Source organism: Drosophila melanogaster, chromosome 3L (assembly GCF_000001215.4).
Source record: "Drosophila melanogaster chromosome 3L".
NCBI classification, from domain to species: domain Eukaryota; kingdom Metazoa; phylum Arthropoda; class Insecta; order Diptera; family Drosophilidae; genus Drosophila; species Drosophila melanogaster.
In genome coordinates, this window is record NT_037436.4 from 5,680,812 (window position 1) to 5,707,822 (window position 27,011).

Consider the following 27,011-nt stretch of genomic DNA (forward strand, 5'->3'; position numbering starts at 1 on the left):
AATGAGCTTGCATAATTTAAAGTACTTAAATATTTACAATATTGACATTCGCTTTATTTGCATTCGCTCAGCCCACAGTAAAGAGATAAAAAAAAAGACCAAAAAGGACGAGTCCCCGGGCAGTTTGCGGCCATCGGAATGATCAATCAAATTGATTAATTACCCCCCATGAAGCAACATCGCAAACAACACCAAATTGAACACATTTTAAATGCGTGGCAAGACATTAATTTATGCGACTTTGTGGTTTTCCTGAGTGACACCAGAAAGGAGCTGCCCCAAAATAAAGAGGACGAAGAGGCAGAATCCTGGGAGGGAGGATGACATTCATTAGGCCAAGAGCAACGGCTATAGAGAAAAGGACCTGAAGGCGATTTTGAAAGAAGAAAAACCGTGTAAACGCATAAGCCACTTTGGACCAGTTTTAGGGATTCTTGTGGCATGGCCATGCTCATTAGCTTTATGTCCTTATCGGGGGAATTCCCTTTTTTTTTAATTTTGTTTAATTTTCATTTTCGCACCTTTTTTTCTGAGTCACTTCCCCGCTGCCGACGTTTCCACTCGCTGATATCATTAGAGCAAATTGATGAGCGCGCTGCCAAACAGCTGAGGCCACGCAAAAAACAAAAGCTGAAAACTTTGTAGCAGGTGTGTGTGTGTGTGTGGGCCAAATGGGGGGAATCCCCGTGCAACGCTAAATCATTTGGCACAGAGCATTTCAAGCAAATTGACGTAGAGCAGGCAGCACAAAAAAGAGGGAAAACCAAGGGAAAAAGCAAGGAATATATCTGCTCGGCGGATAAAAAGGGCACAGCTAAGAAAAAGAAATGTTCAGACGTGGAAATTACAATTTGGCTAGAGACGTTGCCCCTTTAACCACCCCACCACCGCCAACATCCCCCGCACGCTTGACATTCCATTGACATTTCAATAAGTGAAGAAACTAATTTTTGTATTACAAGCTTCTCGGGGAAAAAGTTTCTCATCTTCAAACTATTGCCAAGGCAGACGGAGGATGGCTAAGAAAAAAGTGCAATATTAATTTGCAGCGAGTGCATTAAGGCGGACGGGCAAGTGGGCGGGGCACCGGGCGGGTAGGGGTTATGTGGGTGAAAGGGGGAGAAAGTCTTCTGCTGCTGTCAGCGAAAGTTGGACGTGGACAGTTGGCCAAACTATTTGACACAAAAATAACAGTTTTCTTATTTGCCGCTGACCAACGAACTGAGTTTTTTGCCATTTATTTTTTCTAGTTTGATTCTTTTTTATATCAGTTTTTGCCACGTATTTCTGGCTCAAACTTTGGAACTAAGTTCCATCCTCCTTTATTTTTTTTGTTTTTGTATTCTTTCTTGCCATCGGTTAGTTAGACAGCAGCTTTGATACTCAGGCCAACGGCAAAAGAGAGCTGTCAGCAGAAGTTTGCGACACCCACACATGCATTGGTAACATATGGGGAATACCATATAGTCATCTAAATATATGTGCATCTCTAGAGAATTGGCTGTGAAACGAGGTAGGACCATTATCACCTTTTGCGGTTTAAAAACAGAATCAGTTTTAAAAATAGTTATATCTTGAGATTCTTGTCAATGCATATTAGTTAGCTTTTAAACCATTTCTTCGCCTTAAAGAACCATTTTGCACAAATGCATTGGGGATCCTTAGCTGGCCGTTATATGCCATATCTGTCATGAAGTGTGGAAATAAACTGCAGTCAGCTTGTGTTCAATTCCATTCCGTATTTTTTTGTCCTTTTGCAACCGCTGCTGCTGCTGCTGCTGCTGCTGCCATCTTCTTGCCAAATGACATTATGAAATGCTAAAAGCCTTGAGCCAAAAGTTGTCCAAGTACCAAAGCCGCTGCAGTGGATTCGTTCGGTTTAGCGCATAAAGCCCGAGTTCCAAAGGAGTGGGAGATGCCTGGAATTCATTTTCATTTCTCGATAATTCTTTTGGCTGCTGGCCGCATGTGGTATAAGTCCACTAGAGTGTGTGTGAGTGGGTGTATGTGTGAGTAGCACATGGCCAAGTGCCGTGGGAGTGGCCCCTTTTATTTGCCCCTTTGCGGTGGTCAAAAAAGCAGAAGCAGCTCTGGTATTTGGATGCCGCCATGTGGCTTATGAAATTTAAGCGCATTTGCCGGCCAACCAAAATAATTAAACGAATCGGTTCAAGTTGATGAACTCGGAAAACGGGTAGAGTGGCGGTAGTGGGAGTATCTCATTAATTGCCCCGGGTTACGAACAAACGAATAAGTGATATACGAGTTACGAGTTTACCTGAATGTCCTTGGCTACTTTGGCATAATTTAGGGGTCTTTCAACAACTCAATGAGATGCACTCGACGCTCGGGCGCCCCCTGAAAAGGGATTTAAAAACACTTACACAACTTTTCACTCACAGTCCTCGCCTTAAGTACGCCCGAGAAGTTTCAAGCCGGGCCGAATGAAAGAAAAAAAAAAAGTGGCCCGAGTGCAGAAAAAGAGTAAACTTTGCACATGCTTCACAATGAGAGTTGGAGTACAACTTTCCCTGCGCTTTCTCCATTCAGCGTGTCCATTTTGCAAATTTCACAGAAATATAACGCCGAGTAAAATATCGAAGGCTTGACTTGCAATGAAAGGCAAATGAAGGGCGGGCGGAGCGATGAAATCGAGAAGATTTTCATTTCAGCACTTTAACCGAGGAGTATAAAGTAAAAACTGGGAGGCAGTGAGCTGCAAACCACGTAAGATGATATCATACAGAAGAAGTTAAAAAGAAACATCAATGAACAATTGAGTGGGGTGGTGGCAGAGTTGGTTGCCAGGAGGAGCTCCTGAAATTGGGCTGAAGGAAATGGCACTTTAACACACGCACACACACGCGCTTTCGAGTGCAAATCAAGTTAACCGAATAAAAAGCCGCTTCCTGCCTGCCATTTGGCTTGTTTCGGGCTGGCTCCTTCCTCCAGTCGCCTCTTGATTTCTTCCTTCCTGTTGGGGAACAGGTCCTGAAATGGCAAACGATGTCGTTCCGTTCCGTTTCGTTTTCGTTTCGTTTGCCGTTGCCATACCGGCACTGCCGTCGTTGCTATTGCTATTGCCTTTACCTCCATGTCAAAAGATTATACTCGTGCAGTCATAAAAAATAATAAAATGTGCAAAAAACACACAACTACACGGCGGAGTGCAGGGGTATGGCTTGTGGGGTGTAAACTTGCCAAGGTTCACATGAGCGCACACATGGGTCCCTCCAGCTTCCCAACACCCAACCGCCACATACGCATTTCTTTGTGTGTAACATGTAAATGTCGTTTCGGCATTCGCGCATTTTAAGCTGCCATCCCACAACTGCTCAGCACCTTACAATTCACACACACACACGCACACCCACCCACCTGGGCAGGTGCAAAAAGAAGGGGTAAATACAAGGAGGATGGGCGGGGTTTTGGGAACACGACCTTCTTCACCTCGACAGTTTCTCAGGCCTCATTTTGGCACCTCGACAGTTTTGCTCCTTTTTTTTTGGCCGCCTGGCTGGCTGTTGCCCCGCGTAATTGGCATGTGTTCAGAGTTTCAGCATTTCAGCATTTTGTACATTTTTCGCACAGTTCGCAGAAATGCCACGCCCTCGGCCACGTCCCGCTCAGATTACCTGGTCGGCAATGGTGCTAAAGATATGAATATAATTAAATGTTACAACTACATATTTGCATCTCTTATAAAGCGATGTTTTCTCAAGTGAAACTCACTCACCAGCGGGGCACAAAATGTCCTTTGAGGTGTTTCTGTTTGTGCTGGGTAGGAGCAAAGACAGGATAAAGCCATCAACTAAATTGGTCGGGTCCCCTGCTAAAAATATATATAGTCGTACATAAAAAAGGTAGCAGAAAGACAGCGATGCCTAAAACTTGAATTCCATTTAGCTTGGCTCTTATTGTTGTTGGTCAACAATTAAGGACAATGACAGCGGCAGATTTGGTCCTTAAGTTAAGAAATTAAGTTGAAATTGAAATGCCCGAGATTGAGTTACCCCAAAAACTTTTAAATGACACAAGCGCGCGAAAAGCGGCAGATTGCAAGGGCCAATTAACGAAAACTCGAATGAAAACTTAGGAAAATGGTAAACGAGTGTCCTTATTAATTGCTAAATTGTGTAAAAACTAAAGAAAAAATATGACAAGTAAAAAGTTTTATATCTCTAACTATCAATGAATTTCTATAAAATACTCTTTATAATCTGTAACATTCTTTATAAACTATTACAAATAATATTAAAATATCACATCTATTGGTTTACAAAGAAATTTGTCACATGTGAAATTGATTTGATATGCGGACTACAGATTTTTTACTGACATTTCTGATTCATTGTAATTAAATCCATTATATTCCGCTGTCAGCGTCAGTAAATGCAATTTGATATCGCTATAAAGATCTGTCAATGATATATGCAAATTCGATTGACTACTTTTCTAGGGCAATTAATATTTTTCCCTCGTTGGCCGCTCTGTAAACAAGCTCTGAAAAATCCAATTTGCATAACTTTTTGGCCCACATCAAATGCCAATTTATCTGCACATGAGATTGTAAACTTTATGTGTATGTATGTGTGTCGGCTTTTACCTTTTCCTGTATGTATGTGTGTGTTTTGTGTATGTTTGTTTGACTGTGACACTTTAACTAAAATATTGATATCAGTAACCATTCTCAATTTCTTCTTTTGATTTTGCCATTGCAGGTAAGCTAAGCTAATATTCAGCATTTTTGCCTTGCGTGGCGGTGGTAAGTAAACGATAAATTTATAGAGCGAAGCTGGTATAAAAGAAAATTGCATACATTTTATGAGCGAACATGAAAATGTTGCTAATTTATAGTTGGCAATCACAGCAGCAGGAGGCAGGGTAAAAGCCAAGGGAAAACTCTGCCCGACACCTCAATGGGAGCCAATAACAAAGTTATATAAATGTGCCAGCTATATGTGTGCGTGTGCATGTGTCTGCCTATCTGTATTCTGCATTTGTATCTGTGTGTCCTGCGACTGACTGTGTGTTTGTGAGAGAAGCGGATATCCGCATGCAAGCCATAACTCAATAAACCATTGTCCACAGCCAAAGAGGAAGACGCAAAAAAAAAAAGAATATAAAACAAAGGCAAAACTAAAACCAAAGCTAGCTAAAATGGGCGTAGATCGTCGAGGGGCGGGTGGGGTTCTTTCTCGATGGGGGGTTTAGCAGTCAAAGATACAATCGAAATGCAGTAACTAGCAGTCAGTCAGTGGTGGAGAGGGGTTGCTTTAAGGGGGGTACTTCAACAGCCACTGGGCGGCGGGAGATTAGAAATGTAAACAAAGCCAAGGAGAACCGTCGACAATTCTCCACTTCAGTTAAGGGGGCTTCTCCCCCCCCGAAGCAGAGGGAGCAGAGAAAGGGGGGGGTCTTGGTTTTCCAAGGAGGCCAGTCTGCGGGGTGGCAAAAGAAATAAACATTAACTGTAATTTAGTGGGGCATTGTGCTTAAGCGTCCAGTCTCGGATTCAGATTCCAATTCGGTTTCGCATTCGGTTTGCTGCCCTGGCTCCCTTTCGCTGCCTCTCGCTCCACTCGCCAGCTGTCTCGCTCTGAAATTATGGCCCCATTGTGCAGTGGCCAGCAGTCACGCCTCTGTCTGCCCCCCTTTTCTACACACCCGACGCCCCTGCCCCTGCCCCTGCCCCTGCCCCTGCCCATCCCCCTGTCGCCATGCCAGTTTAGTTTCAAGTTGCACGAGGCATTTCGTGCTGGTCAAAACGCGCCAGGGAATCAGCCATGGGTGGGCCATCAGAAAAGTGGCGGGTAGCTGCGAAGTGGGGAGGTGGTGGTGGACGGTAAGGAAGGAAGGACGAATCCTGGCCAGAAGGCCTGTCAGTGGAGCAATTGTTATTTGCCTGCCAAGGGGCAGTGGAGCAAAAGGCGGGGAAGTAACAGCTTCCAGCTTTAGTTTCATAGACAAGTTCTCAGTTTTCGCATTGCCAACAATTAGGTGGCAGCAGTTGGAGAGCCGTAGGCCAACACTGAGAGAAATAGCCCATAGAATACAGCTGATTTGATTGCCTGGAGAGTGGAGTGATTAGATCCCTTTCAGCTTTTTGCCGCGTGTAAAATCCTTTTGTGGAGCTGGCCAGTAAAGAAGTGGAAAACTAACAGAGTCCTGGCATAGTTCAAATACGAAATACGCCCCAATCATAACAACAACTACAGCAGCAACAAAAGCATAGACAATGCTGGGCAAACTCAACAATAATCGACAACAATAAAAAGTGGAAAAATTGTTGGCCATGCCAGGGGGAAATGGAAATGGAAATGGAAACGGGATGCCAAGCTGGCCAGTTGAGCCCACCAAGAATTTATCGAAATGAAATTGCGACCTTTTTATGAATATTGCATGCGAAATGAAGAGCCAGCGCATGGCCCGCATTAAAAAGGTTAATCAAAAACGAGAAAAAGAGAGTAGGAAAAAAAAAGGAACTTTTAACCAAATTGTTGCCAGTCATATTTTGTGATTTCTGCTTTTGCACCATCATTAAGGCAATTTCTAGGCAATTAGCTTGGGTTTTGCCATGCCCAAAAGGCTAGAAAATCTGAGCCAACCGCTCGGCGCGACTGTTAAAACCGCCTTTGGCCATAACATGGCTTTATTTGGCTTACAAAATTGTTAGCAGTCCCGGGGTTCCCAGGCTCGTGAACTTTGCTCATAATTCAACACCTCCAGCAGACCGGGCCAAACAAAATTAATAAAAATAAAGAGGGGCAATGCGGTGGGCTTGGCGGGGGGAAAATAAAAAAAACAAAAGTACAACGAAAACGAGAAAACCTTTTTCAAATTAAACTTTTGCCAGCCCTCGTTCGAGTTTTCTCTCCGTTTCTCTCTCTCTTTCACTCGTGACCACTTGATGATGCCGCCCTCCGGTTGAGCCGGAAAAATACAAACTCGGCGGCACACTGATAGCCACCGCTTTTGCCAGCTTTTCCTCCGATTTTCCCCCGCACCTTACTAACTAAACTTCACCTCACCGCCCTTCTTCACAGTCAAAACCAGCTAGCGGACATAGCTTTATTGCAGCTAAACAATTTTCATAGGCTATCAGCGCGGTGTTGGCAACTTTTCCTCGAGTGCAGCAACAAATTAAATTTGCGCTGGTAATTGGATTTGAAAACACTTCGCCCTGTCCAGACTTCAGAATCTCTGTGTGTCGGCTGTATTTAATGCCGCCAACAGTCGCAAGGAAGCTTTTTTTTTTTTTGTGTCCAGCAGGAGGCTGGCGGCCTGGCAGGATATTCGGCAGAGCTTTGGCCTAGAAACAGAGAGTCCGAGAGTTTGAAAACAAAAAAAAAAAAAAAAAAAACAAGGCGAGGCGAGGCAAGGGCGGCGCTGCAAGTAAACAAAATGAACTGACATAAAACCAAATTGAAGCGGCAAGTCAACAGTTTGATAAATACGAAAGGTGTGGGAAATTGTAGACGAAAAAATCGGCAAGCATTTGTTTTGTGTATGTTCTAGGTGACGGAAATTAAGCAACAAACGCCAAGAACCCAAGACCGGAAATTATAAAAACGCTCAAATGCAGATTTCCGGGTCGCAGAAGGCAGCAAGTTCGATTGGCAGGCAAAGTTGCTTTCAATTTAATGGAAATTTATTTAGCTGGGTTATCATTTTCCAAATCGTTTGAGCTGCCGCCGCAAAACAAATTTCAATATTTTTTTGTTTTACCAGCCGTCAGACTTCAATTACATTTACAAGCGCTCGGTTTTCGTGAAATTCAATGCCAAATGCTTTGGATAAAATGGCAAAATCCATTAAATAATCTCACCTAAAGCGAGGGAAAACCAGAGAAAGAAAATTCATTTTTCAAATCCCAATCACAGTTATTAAATCTTTGCTATATGGTTATGGTTATTGTTGTGATTTGATTTTATGGTAATAGATGAAATGCGAGAGACAGACAGGATGGCAGAGAGCAAGGACGACGAACGAAGCTTTCAATGCCTGCGATTCTCTTTGAAACCTAAGAGAAGGACCTTCGTTCGCTCTGTTATTGTATGATGCTATCGCTGCTGTTGCTGTTGTTCTTGCCTGCCTGCCATTTGCGCGCGCTCTGAAACACAAGGAAAACCCGAAAAAGGATGAGCGGGGACAGAACGGAAAATCGTGAGGGGGAGGGGGGTTCTGCCACAAGCGGATGAACGAAAGAAAAACGGCCTAAAATGGTTTACTGACGTCATAAAAGTGACTTTTCTTATCTGGCAGCGTATCTGCTAGCGAAATGGAACAAGCAGGATGCAGTGGTCTAAATTTAAATGTCGCTGCCAGGGCGGCAATCCTTCACTCGCATAAAAGGAAAATAATTATATTTAAAGGCAATTTGGGTGGCACAGCCTCCACATCCGGACGCAGCCTCATCTGCATCTGCATCTACATCTACATCCACATCCACATCCACATCCTCATCGCCTCGAAGCCTCGAAATCCGTTTCAGCGCTTCAGCATCAGCTGCAGTGTCCTTGACCGAGTTTATGTAGATTTGCAAGGCTTTACACTGCGTGTGTTTGTGGGTTTCTTTCGCCCTGCATACCCTGTTCACTCCTCACCCCTCCCCACATCCATGCCAACTGGCACTATATATTTATATACATATATTTGAGTACACATATATGCAAGTATTTGTATAATATTTAGCAGTCAGCGCCCGCTCACATCTCATTATTAACATATTTCGAGCTATTTTCTTATGGCTACCATGGGACCGGGACTGGGCCAACGCTGCGTATGCGTTATATTTTACGATTCCTTCGTGTCTATGGCTGTTTCGGTGTTTGCGTGTGCGTGTACGTCTGTGCGAGTGTTTGTGTGTGGGCGTGGCCCACCATGTGACTTATTTGAGCGTGTTTAAGCATTTGTGCTGTTGTTGTGATTGCCTATGTTGTAAAGTAGGGGGAACTTTTACTGTTGTATATGTGTTTGCGTTTGTGTGTGTGTGTGTGTGTTTCTGGCTGCCTGGCGACATTTCAGTTTTGAGGTGTTGACTTTATGGGGCCATTTGAGGCGCAGATTTAACGCCTGTCTGGATTTATGACTCAAGCAACAGAGTTTCGCCCCCATGGACAAAAATGAGCAGGCAGTGGCAACTAGATCGCTTTATTGCACCCACAAGCCACATAATTATGTTTGTCGTATAATCAACATAATTAAGTTTGCACACGTAATAATCAAATATTTATATCCATTCAATCAAATGCGAAATGCACACACACACACAATCTCAGCCGCACATTCTCTCCGGATGTCGAGATGACAACGGAAAGCTGTTACAAATTAATCCAAAAACTTGCCTCTCTCTGCGGCCATTCCATTATCCATTATCCCCCAAACAAAATGTCTCCTTCTTGCCGCCGCGATGAGCCAAGTTGTAGCAAAATAAATTATGCTCACGATTTGTAAAAGCTTTAATACGCCCTAGAGCCAAATCCTGAGTGCACACAGCAGGAGCAACTATCCAGCCAGCTGGAGCGGCATCAGAAGCAAATGCACTCGGAAAAATAAGACAGTACTTGCTGACATATATGCAGAGTACGGACGAAGCAAGCAAGTCTTTCAATTAAATAGGATTTTTAAAACTTTTAAGCTCGATTACTTCTATAATCCACATAATACCCCAATTATCTAATTGTAATTACTGGCAGCTATAATGCTTATGAAGAAATGACATCAAGTGGCCACATTTTCTCGCTCTGTAGAGCATCTGCTGTGGTTTGACTTGCGTTTGCTTGGCTCCAAAGACAACAATGAATAAATTTAATTTTAGCTGCGGCCGACCTACCGCACATAACTCCAAGTTGTTGCCGTTGTCGTTGTTGCTGTCGTTGTTCATGTTGACTAAACACCTTTGAGTTGGTGCCTCGCCCTCTGGCAGCTGTCACACGGGTTGTATACGTTATATTTCCCCCAGCTCTACGACACTCGCTCTCTTTCTCTCTCTCTCCTCGCTTGCTCCGTCTCTCTCGCACCGAGTGCATTATAACTGCATTTTGGTTTTGATGACGTCGTCACCATCGTCGTCTGATTTGTAAATTATGCTTGGTTCACAGGGATTTCGCTGGGGATCTCTTAGCTTTCATTGTGCATATAACTCTTCGGGATATTCGAAGAGCGCAAGCTTTAGTCGTAGCTTTTCACCTTGCCCAACCATGTGACTGGCGAGAGAGCCGAAGAGAGCAAGGATGCTGGTCGGGAAGCTTTGCTGATTTTCGCTGATTACGTAAATAAAGGCGAAGCCTGGCAGCCGAGAGCGAAAAACACAACCACCAACGGAATGTGTGCGGCCAGAACTGTTATAAACAATTTCACTGGAACACCCGAAGGCTCACTCGTCGTCAGCCGATGGAGCCGAGCCGAAGCTTTTCGCGACCCGAATCCTAGTGTTTCGTTCGTGTGCGTGTGCCCGTGTGTGTCTACACGAAATGGGGCGAGCAGAGCAGTCGCTGCGCTGCTGGAAGCTCTCCAAAAGAGAGAGAGAGAGAGAGCGGGTGAGAGCGGGAGTACGGCAGAGTCCTGCTGCTCCGGCTGCCTGGCATATCCACATCCTTTGTGGTGAAAAGTCAGTCAGAACGGGAACGTCGTCGCGAGCTGTGCTTGGTAGCGCTCTCTGGCAGCTGTGTGTAACGCCATTTTGTAACGCGAACGCAATAGACCAGTCTATGGACTTGTGTCCTGTGTCGGTCCACAAGTCCTATCGTCCTTCGCCAAACGTCGTCGTCGCTAAACGCTAAAATAAATCATAAATTCCAGCGTGTGTGTGCCGCCGCCAATCGTATCGTATCGTATCGGTATTGAATCGAATCGCATCGCATCGAATCGCATAAAATCAAATCAAAACGGGTCAGGAAAGCTGGGAAAAGTCCGAGAAAAGTGCGTCAGCAGCCGTTGAAGCAGGCACATCGCATCATCAGCGCTGAAAGTAGAGGCAGTGAAACTGAAACTGAAGCTCAAGCTCAAGCTGAAGCTATATTCCTGATGCCTCAGCGGGAGGCGGGCGGCAAAAAAGAAATCAAATTACAAAACAGCAACACACACACATACACAAGGCACACACGTCGAATCAAGAGCACATAGATACACTAACACTTGTGTCGACAGAAGGACTAACACACGCAGCGCTGAAATTGACGCAAACCATAGACCATATAATTTAGCACACAAGTTAAACGCAATAACAAAATAAAAGGAAAAGCAAATACTCGTAATACAAAAAAATATACGGCAAATGAAAATAGGGAGCACTGTATTGGTGTGTGTGAGAGAGTGTGCTTGTGAGCGGGGGAAAATCAAACGAAAATTTCGATTGTCAGGCCAGGCATTAAAAGCAAATTAACAAGTTGCAAAACCTGGCGCACCAAATGAAAATCCCGCCCAACAACAATAACAGAAAAAAGTGTTGAAAAATGCCAGAGCAGCTGTGAAGGATTCGAGGGGCATGGGGGCGTTGTAGGGGCTACAAGGGTACAGGCAAATACCAACGCACTTAACACATATTTACCAACACAGCGGCAGCACCCAAACACACACCCACACACACACACGCACGCAGTCATTTGGGGGCACAACAAAAACAAGGCAGAAAAGGAAAAACTCGCTAAAAAAAAAAAGTATAAAAAAAAGTGGAAAACTTGAAACGCGCCAGAGATCCGAGTCGTGTCGAGATTCCATGTTATATTGCGGACTTGTTTTGCTTCTCTCTCGCCTTTGTCCCTTTGCATATATATGTAGATATATATGTACATTGCCCAGATATTTTTAGCACGCGGGCGAAAATTTAAATCGCCATCGAACGGCAAAAGAATAAAAACACAAATGCTGAGGCAAAAAAGAAAAACTTTTTTCCCAAACAGCTAGGAATTCTGTGCGTGTATGTGTGCTTTGTTTTTTGCGTGCTGTTTTGGCCCACAAAAGTCGGGCTAATAAAATATCAACAAGATGCCCACAAATACGAATGCAAAAATAAAAAAAAAAATAAACGAACAACAAGAATAATAATCGTGCTGGTGGCATATTGAAAAGGCTGCGCCTTCTGTTGCAAGGATAACCGAGAGCAAGAAGAAGCAGCAGCAGTAGCAACGTCATACATGTGCAAGGATATTATCAACGTCATGCCTGTCGAAGTTCACGCAAACAGACACACACACACGAATACAAGTGCAGTCTCAGATAAAAAGAGCAAGACAGAGACAGATAGCGCAAAGAGAGTGAGATAGGTAGCTGCTGCATTTGGTGTGTCACATTTTGTTGTTGCTTGTCCTTACCAACCATTAAACGTATTTATATTTATGGATACAGGACCCTCGTCCCTCGTGGGTGTCTCCTTGTGCTAAACGCATTTAAGCCTCAGTCGATGCGGATAAATCTATTAAAAATAATTTCAACTAAAAGTAAATTATTCTCCAAGAGAATGAGATCGAGATAGATTGATCCTGGGTAGAAAGGCCTGTGGCTGGCCAGGCATTAGGGGGAAATCTAATTTATCTGAGCTACATCCTGCCATAAAGTCCTCGAGTGGATTTGCTGCCACATTTTCTCATTCCTCATAAGCCCTAAGAGCAAGAGTAACTTTTTTAGCTAAAGACTTCAGCCGTTTAAGTTGAGAAAAGGAGCTTTGCTACCTGTTTGGATGGCCAAACTACTATCTCACTGATCCCATCTTAAGTTATTCAGGACTCCCTCGCGTGCTAGGGAAATTTTTGAGTTGGGACCTCGCTACTTGGCAATTTGGAAAAGTTTTTGGCCAAGGAACAACAATCGAAACGATATAAAAATGTCATTTAACACGCCAAACGAGTCGGAGAGTGTAGCGAAAAGTTTTCCTCTTTTGGGGTGGAAGGAAATTAACTTTATTGGCCGAATCAAGCGAAAATCGCTAAACAAATGCGCCCAAGCACCTTTTCAAGTGGTGGCTTAAGCCGAGACTTGGGCCAAAGCCCTGGCCATCCTTATTTTCTCATTTCCCAAGTTGCCAACTAGTTGAGCCTTGCCTTGCCCCCCCCCCCCCTCCATCCACACTCCATCGCACACTCACTCATGCAGTGTGGCATCTCCAGCACGCACACACTGTTGGCAACTAAACACATGGCAAATGTGGCAAACTTGAAACTTATCGACGGCTCTAATCTAAACGGGACAAGCTGGCCAAAAACTTTTGCCCCCGCCTGCCGAAGACACTAATTCGCAACTGGGAAGCCCCTATAGACCCCTCTTTTACCCCCATGGCTGTTTTTCGCATTGTTCATGCGGCCCAGAAAAGTAGGCTATAAAAACTATCAACACAACTCAAGTTTTGTGGCAAGTTGTTGTGTATGGGATTTCTTCTTAGGTGCAGCACAGCTCAAAACATAAAAATAGGAAAAGTTTTGTTGTTCTATTCGGCTGTGTATTTTTAAGTTTTTTTCTTTCTGCCCCTCGTGCCACTGGATCATATAATCCTTTCACTTAACAAGCAAACTTTTTGGCAGCAGCCAAAACGAAACGAAACGAGAGGAAAAAACTTTGGCAAACTCCTTTGCATAAACACAAACATGACCGTAGAGAGCGGAGCAGCAGTTGCCGAGTCATATCTCCGTGTAGATGTAGACATGAAATTTATGCATTTGCTGCCAGCCCGAAAAGTATTTATGTATGCGCTTATAAATATATATGTATGTATGTATGCCCCCCACTTCCACAGCGTGTCTGTGCAGATAGCCAACAAATTTATGCTAGCAATATAACAAACAAAATATTTGCGCACGAGTTGCAAAAACTTTCTCGCAGAGCAACTTTAAAATAACACCGAAGAAAAGCTCCGAGAATTTGGCCTAAAGTAAAAAAGCGGGCCGCATGCAACATTGTTTTTTTTTTAGCCTTTATATATGCTAATTAAAGCGCCTACGCCTAGGAAATACATACATATATGTGTATTGTATGTGTATGGGTGTATTTGTCGGGAATTATTTTCGTATGCAGCACGTTTTTGTAAAGTATGAGAAAGTCTAAAAAAAGATCTCACTCTCCCTGGGTAATCCTGTTAAATATACGGTATCTGTCAGGCAACTTAAATACGAAGGCTTTAGAATTGTTTTCGAATTCAGTAAATCCTTTTTGCATTTTCGACATAAATTAATTTTTGGTGTATTATTGGCGCTCCCTCTGTCCACTTTAAACTTTGCAGTAATGCTTAATTAATAATCAATTCAAAAGCTATTTCAATTGCATTGAAATTCAACAGATTAGTTTTGCTAATGGTGAGACAGCCATTTTAAATAAATAGCAGCACAAACTTTAAAGATTTTGCTGTAGTCGACTGTAGACTATAAATAAAACCACAACACTTTAAGCTAAATACAAATTAAATTCGGTCACTGCAGAATAATAAAACTCATTCACAAAACCCCGAACGAACAACAAAAACTTCGGGTACTTTGTGATTTATAGAGCAAAACAAATATAATTAAATAAATCCTTGAATAAATATGTACATGAACAGCACATACACACACTGACACAAGCCAAGTGATTTCTTTTTTGCCACTCGCTTTGCTGGCAACAAGTAAAAATAATTAATTATAGATAAATGTGTGCGACGCGTGTGAGATAAATTGGCAAAGCAACAGAGCCAACAACAGCAAAACCGAAAACGAAAACGAAAAACAACCCCTGCTGCCGATGTAATAAATGACTGTGCCGCAAAATGAGATTTTAGTTTAATTAATCAAATGAATAATAATCAGCACTAAATAGTTGAGGCCAGTGGAAAGTGAAAAAGTGGCAAGTGCAAAAGTGCACACACACACAAATGGCGGACTAGCGCCGGATGTACGGGATACTGAGGACAGGACATCGGCATCGTCAAGGACGAAAAGGACCTCGCCCCCGTTGCTGCCGCTGTGATTCAGATTCATTCTGGCCGCCCAACAAGGCAACAACAACAGCGAGCGCGGCGATCACAGCGGCGATCACAGCGGCAATAGTGGTGCGATCGGTGGTGCACCGCCATCTCTTAGTGGTGGTGTTAGTGTTGGTGTTGCGGCTGCAGGCGATCCAGCGGGTCCGGGAGGCGGCGGAGGAGGTGGCGGCGGTGGTGGTGGAGGTGGCGGTGCTGCAGGAGGAACCGGAAACGGAACCGGAGGCGGAAGCGGAAGCGGAAACGGAAGTGCTGGCGGGGCGGACTGCAGCAGCGACGGCGATCCCAAGAAGACCTTCTCGCTGCACTGCTGTTGCGTGATCGTCGACATCACACCAGTGGCGCATCCAGGAGGACGCCTGACATCGGCAACAACGGCCTCGGGAAGGGATGCGGGTGGAGCCGCCGCTGGCGGAGGTGGTGGTTCCGGTGGTGGCGGTGGCTTGGGCCTCGGCCTCGGCGAGAATGTCTCCCAGTTGGCCAGCCAACTCTTTCGCTTTGGCAGCAAAAAGCGTCCAGGCGTTTGCATCTGCAATGCCCAGTGCCGGCTGCAATCGCTGGGTGAGACCAAAGGCAGCCTGGGAGCCACCACACTTAAGACCCATCATGGCAGCCTGGACAGATTGCTGCAAAAGGGAGACGGAATTGGTACAGCAACCAGTGGTGAGCGCTCGATAAGCTGGGTGGTGGATGGTGGTGGGGCGGGCTCTGGTGCCCTGCTCAATGCCTCCTCCGACGAAAGTGATGACAAGAAGAAGAAACTGGACGAGGGCAACCAGCTGCCGCCACCGCCACGCCCACCCTCGCGGTCACATGCCAAGCCCACGGCGAAGGAGGAATTCGATCGGGGTGTCGAAGTGGAGAAGTTCTATCACCAGATCAACGGCGACATCTTCGAAATCACTCGACGGGTGAGAGCTCGCGATGAGGAGACAATGGAACAGAAATGCATCAGGCGGAAGGGATCGGTGAGGCTAACGGAACCCACGGGTCACGCACACGTGCGAATTGAGCAGAGACCTCAGTTGCCACCGAGACGGCAGAAAAGTGCCGAGGAAGTGGCCACCATGCCAAAGAGTGCCCTGCGCCAACCGCCCGAGCAACTGGAGTGGTTCGATCGCCGGGCTCAACAGCGTCACTCCGCCCGATCCGCTGAAGGTGGCCAGGTGCGGGAGGAGACTATGGAGTGGCTGAAGCTCCAAAAAACTGCCAGTCCCATCCAGCCAGTGCGCACCTCCTCGGGTCCCAGTGAGATCACAGTCCTAAAGGACGAACTGCCCGACTGGCTGCTCGATCATCTGCCGCGTAAGAAGGAGCGAGAACGCGATCGATTGCCTTCGGATGCGGACAAGGCTGTGGGTTCTGCGTATGCCAAGGCCTTGGCGGATCTTCTCAAGAAACCGCTGTCCCGACAAGGTTCCGGACCCTGTGAGTTCTCGCTGCTGAAAACTGATATTGTGGAGTGGCTCACCAAGATGCAGAGCAGCAGTGGAACGGATAGGGGCAAGTCCCGTCGGTCGCATCATCGCCGGAATGGCAGTGGTGGCGATGCCCAGCCCCGTTCCAATTCCCAGGAAGATGCCCAAGATCAGTCGAAGACCAGCCATCGGAAGAGACACTCCCTGGGACACAGTGGAGCAGTCAGCGAAGAGGAACAGCAACAGCTCACTGCCGATTGGATAGCCTATCCTCTCCACAAGCTGCAATCCCTCGGAAAGCAACCTCCTCCAGCTCAACCACCGGAGAGAATGAGCATTCCCAGTGGCTATGCGGTGCCCAGTGCCCTTTCACACACTCCCCTATGCCAGCGGAGGGAGGAGCGTTCACGGGAGAGAAGACTGCGGCACTCGGCCAGCGAAGTGGTGGGGAGTGGTGGGGCAGGAGCGGCATCCACATCAAACACCGCCCATCTGGAACGACTGTATGCCAAGCCGCACAAAGAACGCTATCAATATGTACCGAAAACCAAGGAGTCTAGTGGTCGGAAGGAGCGTTCCCGTCGCCATCAGACCCAAAGGTCCGCCACGGTCTCCGATATGTCCGCCCAGCGTTCCGGTGGCCACAAGCGTAAGTCTTCGAGTGCGGAGAGGGCTCCTCGTTCACCATCCCCGGGACCCTGTACGGATCCCGATTGTCCACTACTGCCCATCTGTACGGATCCGCACTGCCGGTACCAGGAGTGCCAGGCGAGGCAGTGCATCACGTCGTCGGTGAGTTCGGTAAATCTGGCCAGGCATCAGCAACTGGCGCAGGTGCAACTGCATGCAGTTCCAGCTCATCTGGTTGGAGCCATGGGCTCCGATGTGCCGACGACACCATCCACAACGGCAACGCCTCCGCCGCCAACAGGAGGTGGAACTATGGGAGTGGGAGCAACCGGAGCAGGAGCTGGAGCGACGAGCGAACGCCGTCTGGTCATCTGCCACGATTGTCGATCCTGTGCCCCGCTGCTCAGCTGCCGGAATCGCAAATGCCTCAATGCCGCCAAGTGCAACTCACTGCCTCGCTGTGCCGCCGACTTCAATCGCCTGCGCACCCAGCTGTCCCAGCCGCCCACCACATTGGATGACATTGAGCCGGCGCCACTGGACGACCTGGAGATGCAGCCACTGCCCTCGCCACCGCATCCACATCCGCACCATCACTATCGCAGCAATTCACAACCAAACACCCTCCAGAGAGGAGACTCCGCCAGTTCCGCAGGAATGGGTGCAGGAGTCGGAGGTGCTGGACATGGTGGATTAGGAGGACCGGGATCGGGCCTCGCTTGGCTGGAGCCAACAACCACGCTAGTGCAACCACTGCCCGCCTATGTGCACCACTCCAATGGCAAGCTGATGAAATCCGCCTCGGCTGCCTCACTGAATTCCCGTCGACGGCGTCACAAAACCGTGCACTTTGGCGAGAATCTTCTGCGGGAGGTGTGCCAAAACCGGAAGCTCATCAAGACGGAGGCCCAAGTGCCCTCCGGTTCGGCGCCCATGAAGGCCAACATCCAGATGCTGTACAACTTCGTGGAGGGCGTGTTGAGCGCCTGGGTGGACGACGACGAGGATCAGGTGCGCTCTGGTGCGGAATCGGAGCCGGAGCACGGTGTGGTGCCCATGCAGCCGATCCACAGATGCAACCGCCTGCGTTACCAGTGCATCCGGCGCGTTGTTGAGGAGGCTGCCGATCTCCAGGGCACCCTGAAACTGGGCAACTCCCGCTATCGCCATCGCCATTGGCGCAGCACCGCCAAGCAGTGCAACGAAATGTTCCTTCGCAAGGTAGGAGGAGCTGATCCTCTAGAGGATTCATTTTATTTTTTTAAGGATTTCTAATCTTTTAATGAATGATCTAGGGGTTACAGATCTTTACTTATTAGTTCATATTTAATTATGCTAAATGAAATGACAACATGTCCTCTAATCCAGGATACTCATTTTGAAAGTCTTACTTCTAAACTTCGCAACGCCTTATGCCAATCGCTTTCGTTGGATACATTTGTGAGACCTGCTTTGAACTTTTGCTCCCGTGGAAATGAATGAAAATCGCGTGAGAAAATGTCGCCTTGACAGAAAGAGCAGGGACCAATTTAGCCACGAACTCATACTAGTACTCACGCTCATCCCACCGCGAATTCCTTCAGTTAAGTGTATTGTCTGGTCTGGTACAAATTCATTTTGGGCTGCCTAACAAAACGTTGATCAAAGCCAAAGCATCCTTTTCACGCTCGAGCTGCTACTGGGCTCCTTTTCTGGCTCCACAAAGGAGCAATAAATTAGAGCATTAGCCACCCAACCACCACCCCCCCCCCCCCCTCGAGACAACAGCATTTGAGAAAAGCTCTTAACACACGAACAAATAGCATTCGTTTTTGGGGGGGCGGAGCGGTAGCGGGAGGTGTAAATGGGAATTGTGGGGTGGGAAAAACTGGTACTTGTATTTAGTTTTTCGGTAATGAATGGCATTGATTGCAATACGCATGAATCAAACGGCTTCAAAGTGATAAAAGGCCATTTGTCCGAAAAAGCTGATGGAAAATTGAGAGGGAGATAAAACTACGGTGTGAGTGGGCGTGGCACCGGATGGGAAATGGGAATATGCAGGAAAGTATCTAAAAATAGGTAGATAAAGAATGCCGTGCAGTGATAGTATAGTATAGATTCTAAATGTGAGTAACAACTTCAGAATTTATTGGAAACACGCACGCATGTTCACTGTGTGTGTGTGTGTGTGTTCACTTTGCATCCTTGTAGCAACGTTTGGTTAACTTAACAAGCAAATAGATACATTGGTCAAGGGTTTCACGTGCAATGCTTGAATCTGCACAAAGATACCGAGAATACACATATTCAAATGAGTGAGCTTCAATGGAGGGGCTTCAGTTGGCTTATCCACTGAATGGGTCTGCATATTAATTAATGGCCAGAGCTTCGCTGAAAGAGATTGTCCCGAATCAGAGGAGGGCATGGCGCGAATTGGATTTACCGGATTAAAGGTGGCATATCCGTGAGTTGCACCGTTTCCATGCCCCGTTGCTCTAATTAACGCTTGTTACCTGTCCACATGATCTGAATACCTAAATGTTTCATGTCCTGTGATTACTGCACACATACACACAACGACGAATCCCCTCCATCCCATTCCAATTCCAAGGTTGCCCAAGTCGCTTGTTAATTTTGATTGATTCAATGCTAAACAGTTTCACCTTCAGCCAATTAGGTGGCTCAGCTCAGCGCTGGCTGGAATATTTAATCAAATCGGAATGACACTGCAGGTTTACCACCTGCCTGACTGCCACCAACTCACCAGCCCAACAAGAGGAAACCCCCAAACGAAATGAGCTGTGGGATAATTCCAAATTGATTTTCGCATTGCAATGCAGCAATTTGACTGAGCGATGGAAAAAAAAATAGACAACGAAACTTTACAAGTCAGCAGCGAAGGGAGCGCTGATGGATCTTGTCTGTATCTTTCGATTTTGGCCCAAACCACCTACCATCTATATCTCACCCTTGCAGATTTCTTCGTGTTTGAATCAATTTCGTTTGGCTAACAACATTTGCGCCGGCAACGAAAACTTCTTTAATGCCTCACTTAATCGCAGCAATGCCAGAAACGTGCCACAGCCACCGAATAACTTTTTCCCAGCAGGGACGCCAGGGTAGCAGGATGGATACCAGGTTAACCTTGCCACATGCCCCCCCACCACAATACGATATATGTACATATATATATATGGCTATATGGGTTCCTGCGAGGTCGCAGCCCCTGCATAAACACTCTATCAAATATTGTAATTTTTGACAGCGACATATGAAAAGATTTTTGCCCCATCAAAACGAAGATGAAGTCTGGTGGTCTGGGAGTGTGGAAGTCTGGAAGTCTGGGAGTCTAGTGGTCTGGGGGTCTGGGAGAGGTGACAATGGCAATGGTAATGACATGGCATCCCCAGCTCATCTCGTCCACATTTGACATTCAAAAGTCATTGATAATTATGGCTGAAACGTGAACGACAGCCGCATCGAGGGATCACAATCAATTCTTGATTAGAAATCGTAACGAAAGCACCTGGCTCACCTTTGCGAATAAGTTTGGTGGGGGCATTTGTGGTGGTGGGATGTTTGGATGCTCGGATGGACTAAATGGAGGGATATATAGGGAAACCATCAGTGAGCCTAAGTGGGCGGGTTCGTCTGTGCGTAAATTGAATTTTGATTTTGCACCGATGCTGAGATATGGCGTATTAGGCCCCAAAGTAATCAGATGGCCAAAGTGATGGGGATGTGAATGGGGAGGGGTGAAGAATGGGTGGAACAAGGATACCTGGGGAATGCCCCGGACTGGCTGGCATTTAATCTTTTGTGTGATTGCTGCTTGGCCGTGTTCGCATTCGTGTTCGTGTTTTGGGTTGCCCATTTAGGCTTACCCATGTGAGTGTTTTTGGGCCAAATCGGAAAGTAGGAGCAGCAGGGGACTGTCCATAGGTAGGAACCATTGTCAGATTCAGGGATTCTGCTCGCCTGATGAAATTCAACGAACAAACCGGCCACCTGGCTGGCTAGCTGATGATGTACTACAACCTGCTGCCACTTTTGGGCCAATTAAAAATTCATGAATCATTTGACAAACTCCTTGGACTCGGGCCAATCCCTTCTGGGATGACCAGCCGGAATGCCAAATGCGTGGTAATCTGCTGTAAAAGGGTACCCAAAGTCCGGGCCACTTTAATTCGCCTAATTTGATTAAAGGAAAGGTGACCCGACCGAAGTATATTTATACTAGTGCTTCAACTAAGATGTATCCAAAGAATGCTTCCATAATATTCATATATTTTTCACTGGGTCACTCTTTAAGTTCAAGTGGCATATACATACTATAATAGATGTTCCACAACCCCACCCACATTTCAATTTCCCTGACCCATCCTGCAACAGTTCCACTCGACAGTTTCCGCTCAGCTTGATGATTTCATGGAAAACTTCATTGAGCAAGCGGAAACTATTTCGTTTTGGCGCGGAGTGCAGGTGCGGGAGTGTTTTTGAAGTTTCCTTTAAAATTTTCGCCCAACTCTTCGAGCCACTTAAAGAGTGACACGCACAGATATCGATTGGGTAGACATGCCCATTCCCTTCCGTTTCCCATTTCTCCCAGCTCCTCGCAGCAGCTTGTAACCGCTTTGATCTGAGTGGGAGGGAGTCCTTCGCTTCCTGGCCATCGTCAACATCATCGACAACCCCTCAGTCGCTAAGCAAGCCACGTCTCAGGTTGGGCTCCTTTGGTTATTTGCATGCCTTTGCACTGCTCTTCGATTAATATAAAATTTGATTAAACTTGGTCGCTCCGACCGATGCTGCTGTGGGTTAAGTACACATGACCCCGGCTGGCAAAAGACGGTGACTCTGCGCCACGGGTGGGACTTCCCAGCCCGTAAGCAAACATCAATCCCCCAACCCCAATTGAATCCAGCAAAAGTGGAGGCAGTCAAATAAATAACTTGTAAAACATGCATATGAGCAAAAATGTTTGAAAATTGCCAAAACGTAAGCATGGGTGGGTGGGCTGACAGGCTGGAGTATCGTAACCAGGAAACCGGGAAGGAAGAGTATGAGTAGGAGGAGGAGAAGGAGTACTCCAAGACCTGGTCGAAGGAACCCGGTCACAGGAAGCAGAGACGAAACGAATAAACACATTGTAAATTGATTTCCTTGGGAACTGAAATAAAAATGGCATGAAAAGCAAGTGAGCGACAGTTCGGGCGATGGGCGAAAATGGGCGTGGCCCCGGTCGCAACGCCCACCTCGATTGAAACGAATGAATGGGCAAACCAATTTTTATTGCCACGCGGGACACGTAGCCCGAGCGCACAGAGCCATCGACTTTGGTCTTGGCTTGAATTCCCACATGGACCGAAAGACTCCAGCTCGTCCTCATCCCTTTTTCGCCTCCTCCCATCGCCACGCAGAGAAGGCAAAAATGGCTGAGTGGCGAACGGAAGGAAGCTGGGAGATGGTAGATGGTAGATGGCCAGCCGGGCCAAAGGCAAACAGAATTCAGTCAGTCAGTCAGTCAGTCAGTGAGTCAGTAAGTGAGTCAGTTAGTGAGCCAGTCGGACGACCCGGCTTTTGATGAAATAACATTGCCAAGTAACAGTTTGCCTTTCGCCATTTATTTCCCTTCTCTGCCAACGATTCTCGCAGCCATTTTGTCAATTGTTGTCTGGGCCTGCCCTATCTCTATCTGTCGAGGTCCTTTTGCCCCGCCCTCTAGCCTCATCCTTTTCGTCCACTAAAAATGCAGGCGAGAAGAGAAGACAAATTGCTTTATCGACGACATACGTAACAAATGTTGCTGTCGGCACTGACAACAGCAACAGCAACATAGCAGCAACATCACAGCACGGCAGCAGCAAACCTGGCCATTATTGGTTTCAAATGGCTTCGTCCTGCTAGGCTTACCAGTGTATGCCATCCTGCCAAGCCGCTGCTGCTGCCAGCTAATTATGACTTAATTATTTCAATTATTTTCCCTTCGATTTATTGAATTTTATCGCCGGCAACCGAAACCTCGTACGTGTTGCTGTTGCCCAGGCGCCTTAATTAAATTGTCTGTCCACATTCTTGATTCACGATTCTTTATTCTTGATTGAGACTGAGGCCATCCCTTATTTCTTTTTTTTTGCAGATTTCGGACGATGATCGAATGAGCCTAACTACCGCCGTTTCGGATGAAGATGATGGGGAAAGTGTCATGGCGTCACCATATAAAGCAAAGGCAACTGGCACCGCTGCATCCTCCTTCAATTGCACGGGAGCTGTTCGCAAAGCCGGGTAAGAAATCTGCTCCTGGGAATCGGGGAATTTATGCCCCCGGTAGATGTAATCTGGCAGCTGGAGATATATATATATAGAGAATGGGGGAGGGGGGCTTGTGATGGGGTGTTCCTGGGCTGTGGCCAAACCTGCTCACGTCCAACAAGTCATCATAAATAACATATATGGTATAGGGTCCATGGGGAGGCTCCTTCGGGGAGCATAATTTCACAGTGATTAAGGGTTTGGTCAGAGGTGGAGAAAGCAGTGGCTGGGGATTAACGTTATTATGTCCGTATAGAGGGTATCAGAGTTGCGAAGGAACCTGCACTGGTGGTAAACACTGAAGCTAGATTAGGGTAAAAGCCCATAACTTTTATTTAATCATGATTCGTATTAGCAGCCAGCTCTGTATAACATTGTATCTTCGAACGTGACCGTCCTTTAGATAGCTTTTTCGATTTATTAATGGATCCCCAACCTTTCTATTGGTAAGAGAACAAATATATTAGCTGAAAGGATTAAAACGGATAATATTTTAGTTTCCATATTTTATAAAAAATATATTATTGATTGTATATTTTTCGGTAATTATTGTAACAGCAATACTTAGAATGATATAAAAAGAAATGTTAAGCCAGGGTATGCCCAAAGTCGACCCTTTTCTTATATACCTTCACCTAGGCTCTTATGATAAACTGCTTGAAGACTTATGTACGCAGGACATGCCCCCTCCCATATCGCCGTATCTTGATTAACTTGGAAGGTTAATGGGTTGATGGCGAAGCTGTTGAAGTTCTCCCAGGGATTACGAGTGGCAGTCTCCTGCCTGCTCCTTCTGCCCCACCAAACCACCCACTTGTAGCCCCCACTAACCAACGTGAACCACATCGAAATGTTTGCTTGCAGCTTCCTATCGGTAAAGAAATGGTTACTACGCAAGAAGCACCAGATCGAGCTGGCAAGAAAGCGGGGCTGGAAGGGCTACTGGGTGTGCCTGAAGGGCACCACGCTGCTCTTCTATCCGTGCGATTCCCGGGAGGGCCGGAGTGTGGAGGCGGCGCCCAAGCACTTGATTATCGTGGATGGTGCAATTATGCAACCGATACCGGAGCATCCCAAGCGCGACTACATCTTCTGTCTGAGTACGGCGTTCGGCGATGCCTATCTCTTCCAGGCGCCCTGTCAGGTGAGTATCTTTATTGCAATGCGAATGGGTGTGGGTGATGAATTGGGTCTGGGTTTGGGTTGAGTTGCGTTGTGTTGGGTGGATGCGATTGCCGCAGGATATGCTCGCTCTCATTTCGAGCAGTCAATATCCAAGGGAAGTCCTTCAAGGAAGCTTTGAAAGACTGGCCTTGCCGCGTCCGAAGTCGGAGCATAGAAAGATGGCAGCGCAAATTTGTTTGCACAAGGATATGCGAGAAGGCGGACGTAGGCGAGCTCAGGCCTCGCGGGTCCGAGTCGTCCTGCTCCCTCATAATCGCCAGCCTGACTGAAATGTATGCCATAAAGAAACCGCAAATGGAGATGCACTCTGAAAAATATATAGGCCTTTTGGACTTATTATTATGTTCCGATTATTATGGTTTGTTCACAAATAATATATATATATGATCTTATATGATCTTCCTAGATAAGCCTTCCATAATCTTGGGTTTCAAATTTTAACGTCGATAGCTCGTGGGATATTAAGGCAGGCATTTTTCATTAAAGTCATAACTGGGGCACCATTTACAGAAACGAGTCCAATGCATATTTCTGCGAGTGTGCATAGATGGAGATGCAGATACAGTACGAGGACGAGGACATGGACATGTACGAGGACGCTGGCAAGGCGCTGACTGACGCAACCCGCAAAAGTCTCTTAGAGAGAGAAAGAGTGAGAAATATACCAAGCGAAAGAGAGGGCAAGAGATAGAAGGGCCCGGGGCGGCTTAAAGTGTGAGCCATGATTGAGGTGGCGTTGACTGACTGCCAACTGGCAGATTGCCTTGAACAGCTGCAGTGGCAGCAGAAGCAGCATCCTTGTGGCAGCCCTAAACTGTTACATGTCTCAAAGGCATACGTTCGGCATGGCCCTCCTCCTCGTCCTTTTCGTCCTGCTGGGGTGCTGCCAACTCTCGCTACCATGGCCCAACGTGATTTGTCATTAAATTTGCATAACTGATAGCCAGCGATGAGCGGGGATGAAATGGGTTTTGCAAATGGGTGGCTCCAAATGGCTGGGATAGCTTGGATGGCTTAGATAGCCTGAATGCCATTCGGTTTGGGGGACAAGTTCGACGTTTGGCGCTGGGGAGCCATGTCAAATTGCTTGCGTTGCATTTGGTCTGCAATTTGTTACAATGTTTCCTCTTTAACATCCGCATTCTGTATCCATCCGCAGGTTGAGCTGGAGAACTGGGTGAATAGCATACACAGCGCCTGTGCCGCCGCCTTTGCCAGGCATCGCGGAAAAACTGGAACGCTACACCTGCTCCAGGAGGAGATCTTCCGGCTGGAGAAGGCCATTGAGTCGGTAAGTAAATATAAATATGTTGCCATCAGGTGCGGAATATATCATCTATATACGCACATACACATACACAAAGGCCGCAAAACCAATATACATTTCCCCACATACACATTCAATGTGGGCTTGCGAGCGTGCAAAAGTATTCGTTGCGGTTTTTCGGTGCACCGAGCACCACCTGGAGAATGCCAGGATGAAATCCAAGGAGCACAGGCTTGGATTGCGGTTGCATTTCGCATTTCACATTTTGCATTTTGCGTTTTGCATTTCGATGATGCAGACTCTGCTGCCGCTTTGTTGGCCCAGGAAATTGTTGCTGCTCGAGAGTTAAGTCAATTTTGCCAAGTGGCTGCAATGCAAAATGAATGGGCCCACACAGCCATTCGCATACAGAGGCATACAGTTATGTCAAAACGGATAACGCTGCGTTTCGTCGCCGTAAGGCCGACTAAGCCCCACTGAATGGCATATGCAACAAATAACCCATCAATTGGTATCGCTTACGAACGCATCATCAAGCATGGCATTTGTGCAAATAGCAAATGGGATTTGAACTATTATGAATCGCACTGTACGGAATGCAACACGCCATTGAATGGCAGATGAAAAGCGAATTAAATTAGGAAGCCCATCGAATGGGGATTAACTGCACATCAGTGCCAGCAATGTGCTTGCATTTTCTTCCCAGCAGGGAAAACATGTTGTTGCGCCTGGTAAATGTTGTGAATATTGATGAGTCCGTGACTTGACCCACAAAATTGAAGAGCTTCTTATCAATTTACTAGCCAAGTGGCTAACAATCGTCGACCTATATTTAAGGTTTAAGATTGCTCTGTCTAGCCAAATACATACTCTAATTCAATTTTAAGAAAGTTAAGAGTGAGGAAACTTGGTATACAGCTCCATAACTCTTTCGATACTCCATTACCTGACGCACTGACTAATGTAATCGACTTGGAAAAACAAATTCCCACAAATATATCCTCGGCAGGACAACAATTTCTCAATATCGCGGTGTCAACTCAGAAGTCAACTCGGCACAAAAGGCGACGGAACACAACAATCGCATTTTCCGCCCGCATTTTCAGCATTCCCAACCAATTCCTCAGTCTCAGGCGAATCCCCAAAGATTTATGCTATTGTCGAAACGAAAAGTGCGGGTTGGATGAGGGGGGGATGGTGGTCTGGGGGGTCTGGGGAAAGTGCTTCTACTTGCAACTATTTATGTATTTGCTTTCAAATCAATTCCCCATCA

General features: G+C 46.4%; 2 protein-coding genes across 16 annotated transcripts in view; both read left to right on the plus strand.

The window, feature by feature from the left end:
• The window catches only part of sif (still life), a 91,687-nt gene that overhangs the window by 22,899 nt on the left and 41,777 nt on the right, over positions 1-27,011 (plus strand). For 10 of the 14 annotated variants that reach the window (NM_001104048.2, NM_001104049.4, NM_001347763.1 and 7 more), the window contains 3 exons: positions 23,114-23,259; positions 24,151-24,430; positions 25,631-25,762. In NM_001104048.2, coding sequence (NP_001097518.2) covers positions 23,114-23,259; positions 24,151-24,430; positions 25,631-25,762 — 558 coding nt within the window. Of the gene's footprint in view, positions 1-4,721; positions 4,766-10,615; positions 10,973-14,610; positions 18,214-23,113; positions 23,260-24,150; positions 24,431-25,630; positions 25,763-27,011 lie in introns of those variants that run through there. The other 4 variants (NM_206278.2, NM_079908.3, NM_001104046.4 and 1 more) reach the window with 2 other exon arrangements.
• Positions 1-27,011, plus strand: part of CG46320 (uncharacterized protein) — an 85,479-nt gene that overhangs the window by 16,691 nt on the left and 41,777 nt on the right. For both annotated transcript variants that reach the window (NM_001347802.1, NM_001347801.1), the window contains 3 exons: positions 23,114-23,259; positions 24,151-24,430; positions 25,631-25,762. The gene's annotated coding sequence lies outside the window, so the exon portion shown is untranslated. The remainder of the gene's footprint in view (positions 1-23,113; positions 23,260-24,150; positions 24,431-25,630; positions 25,763-27,011) is intronic.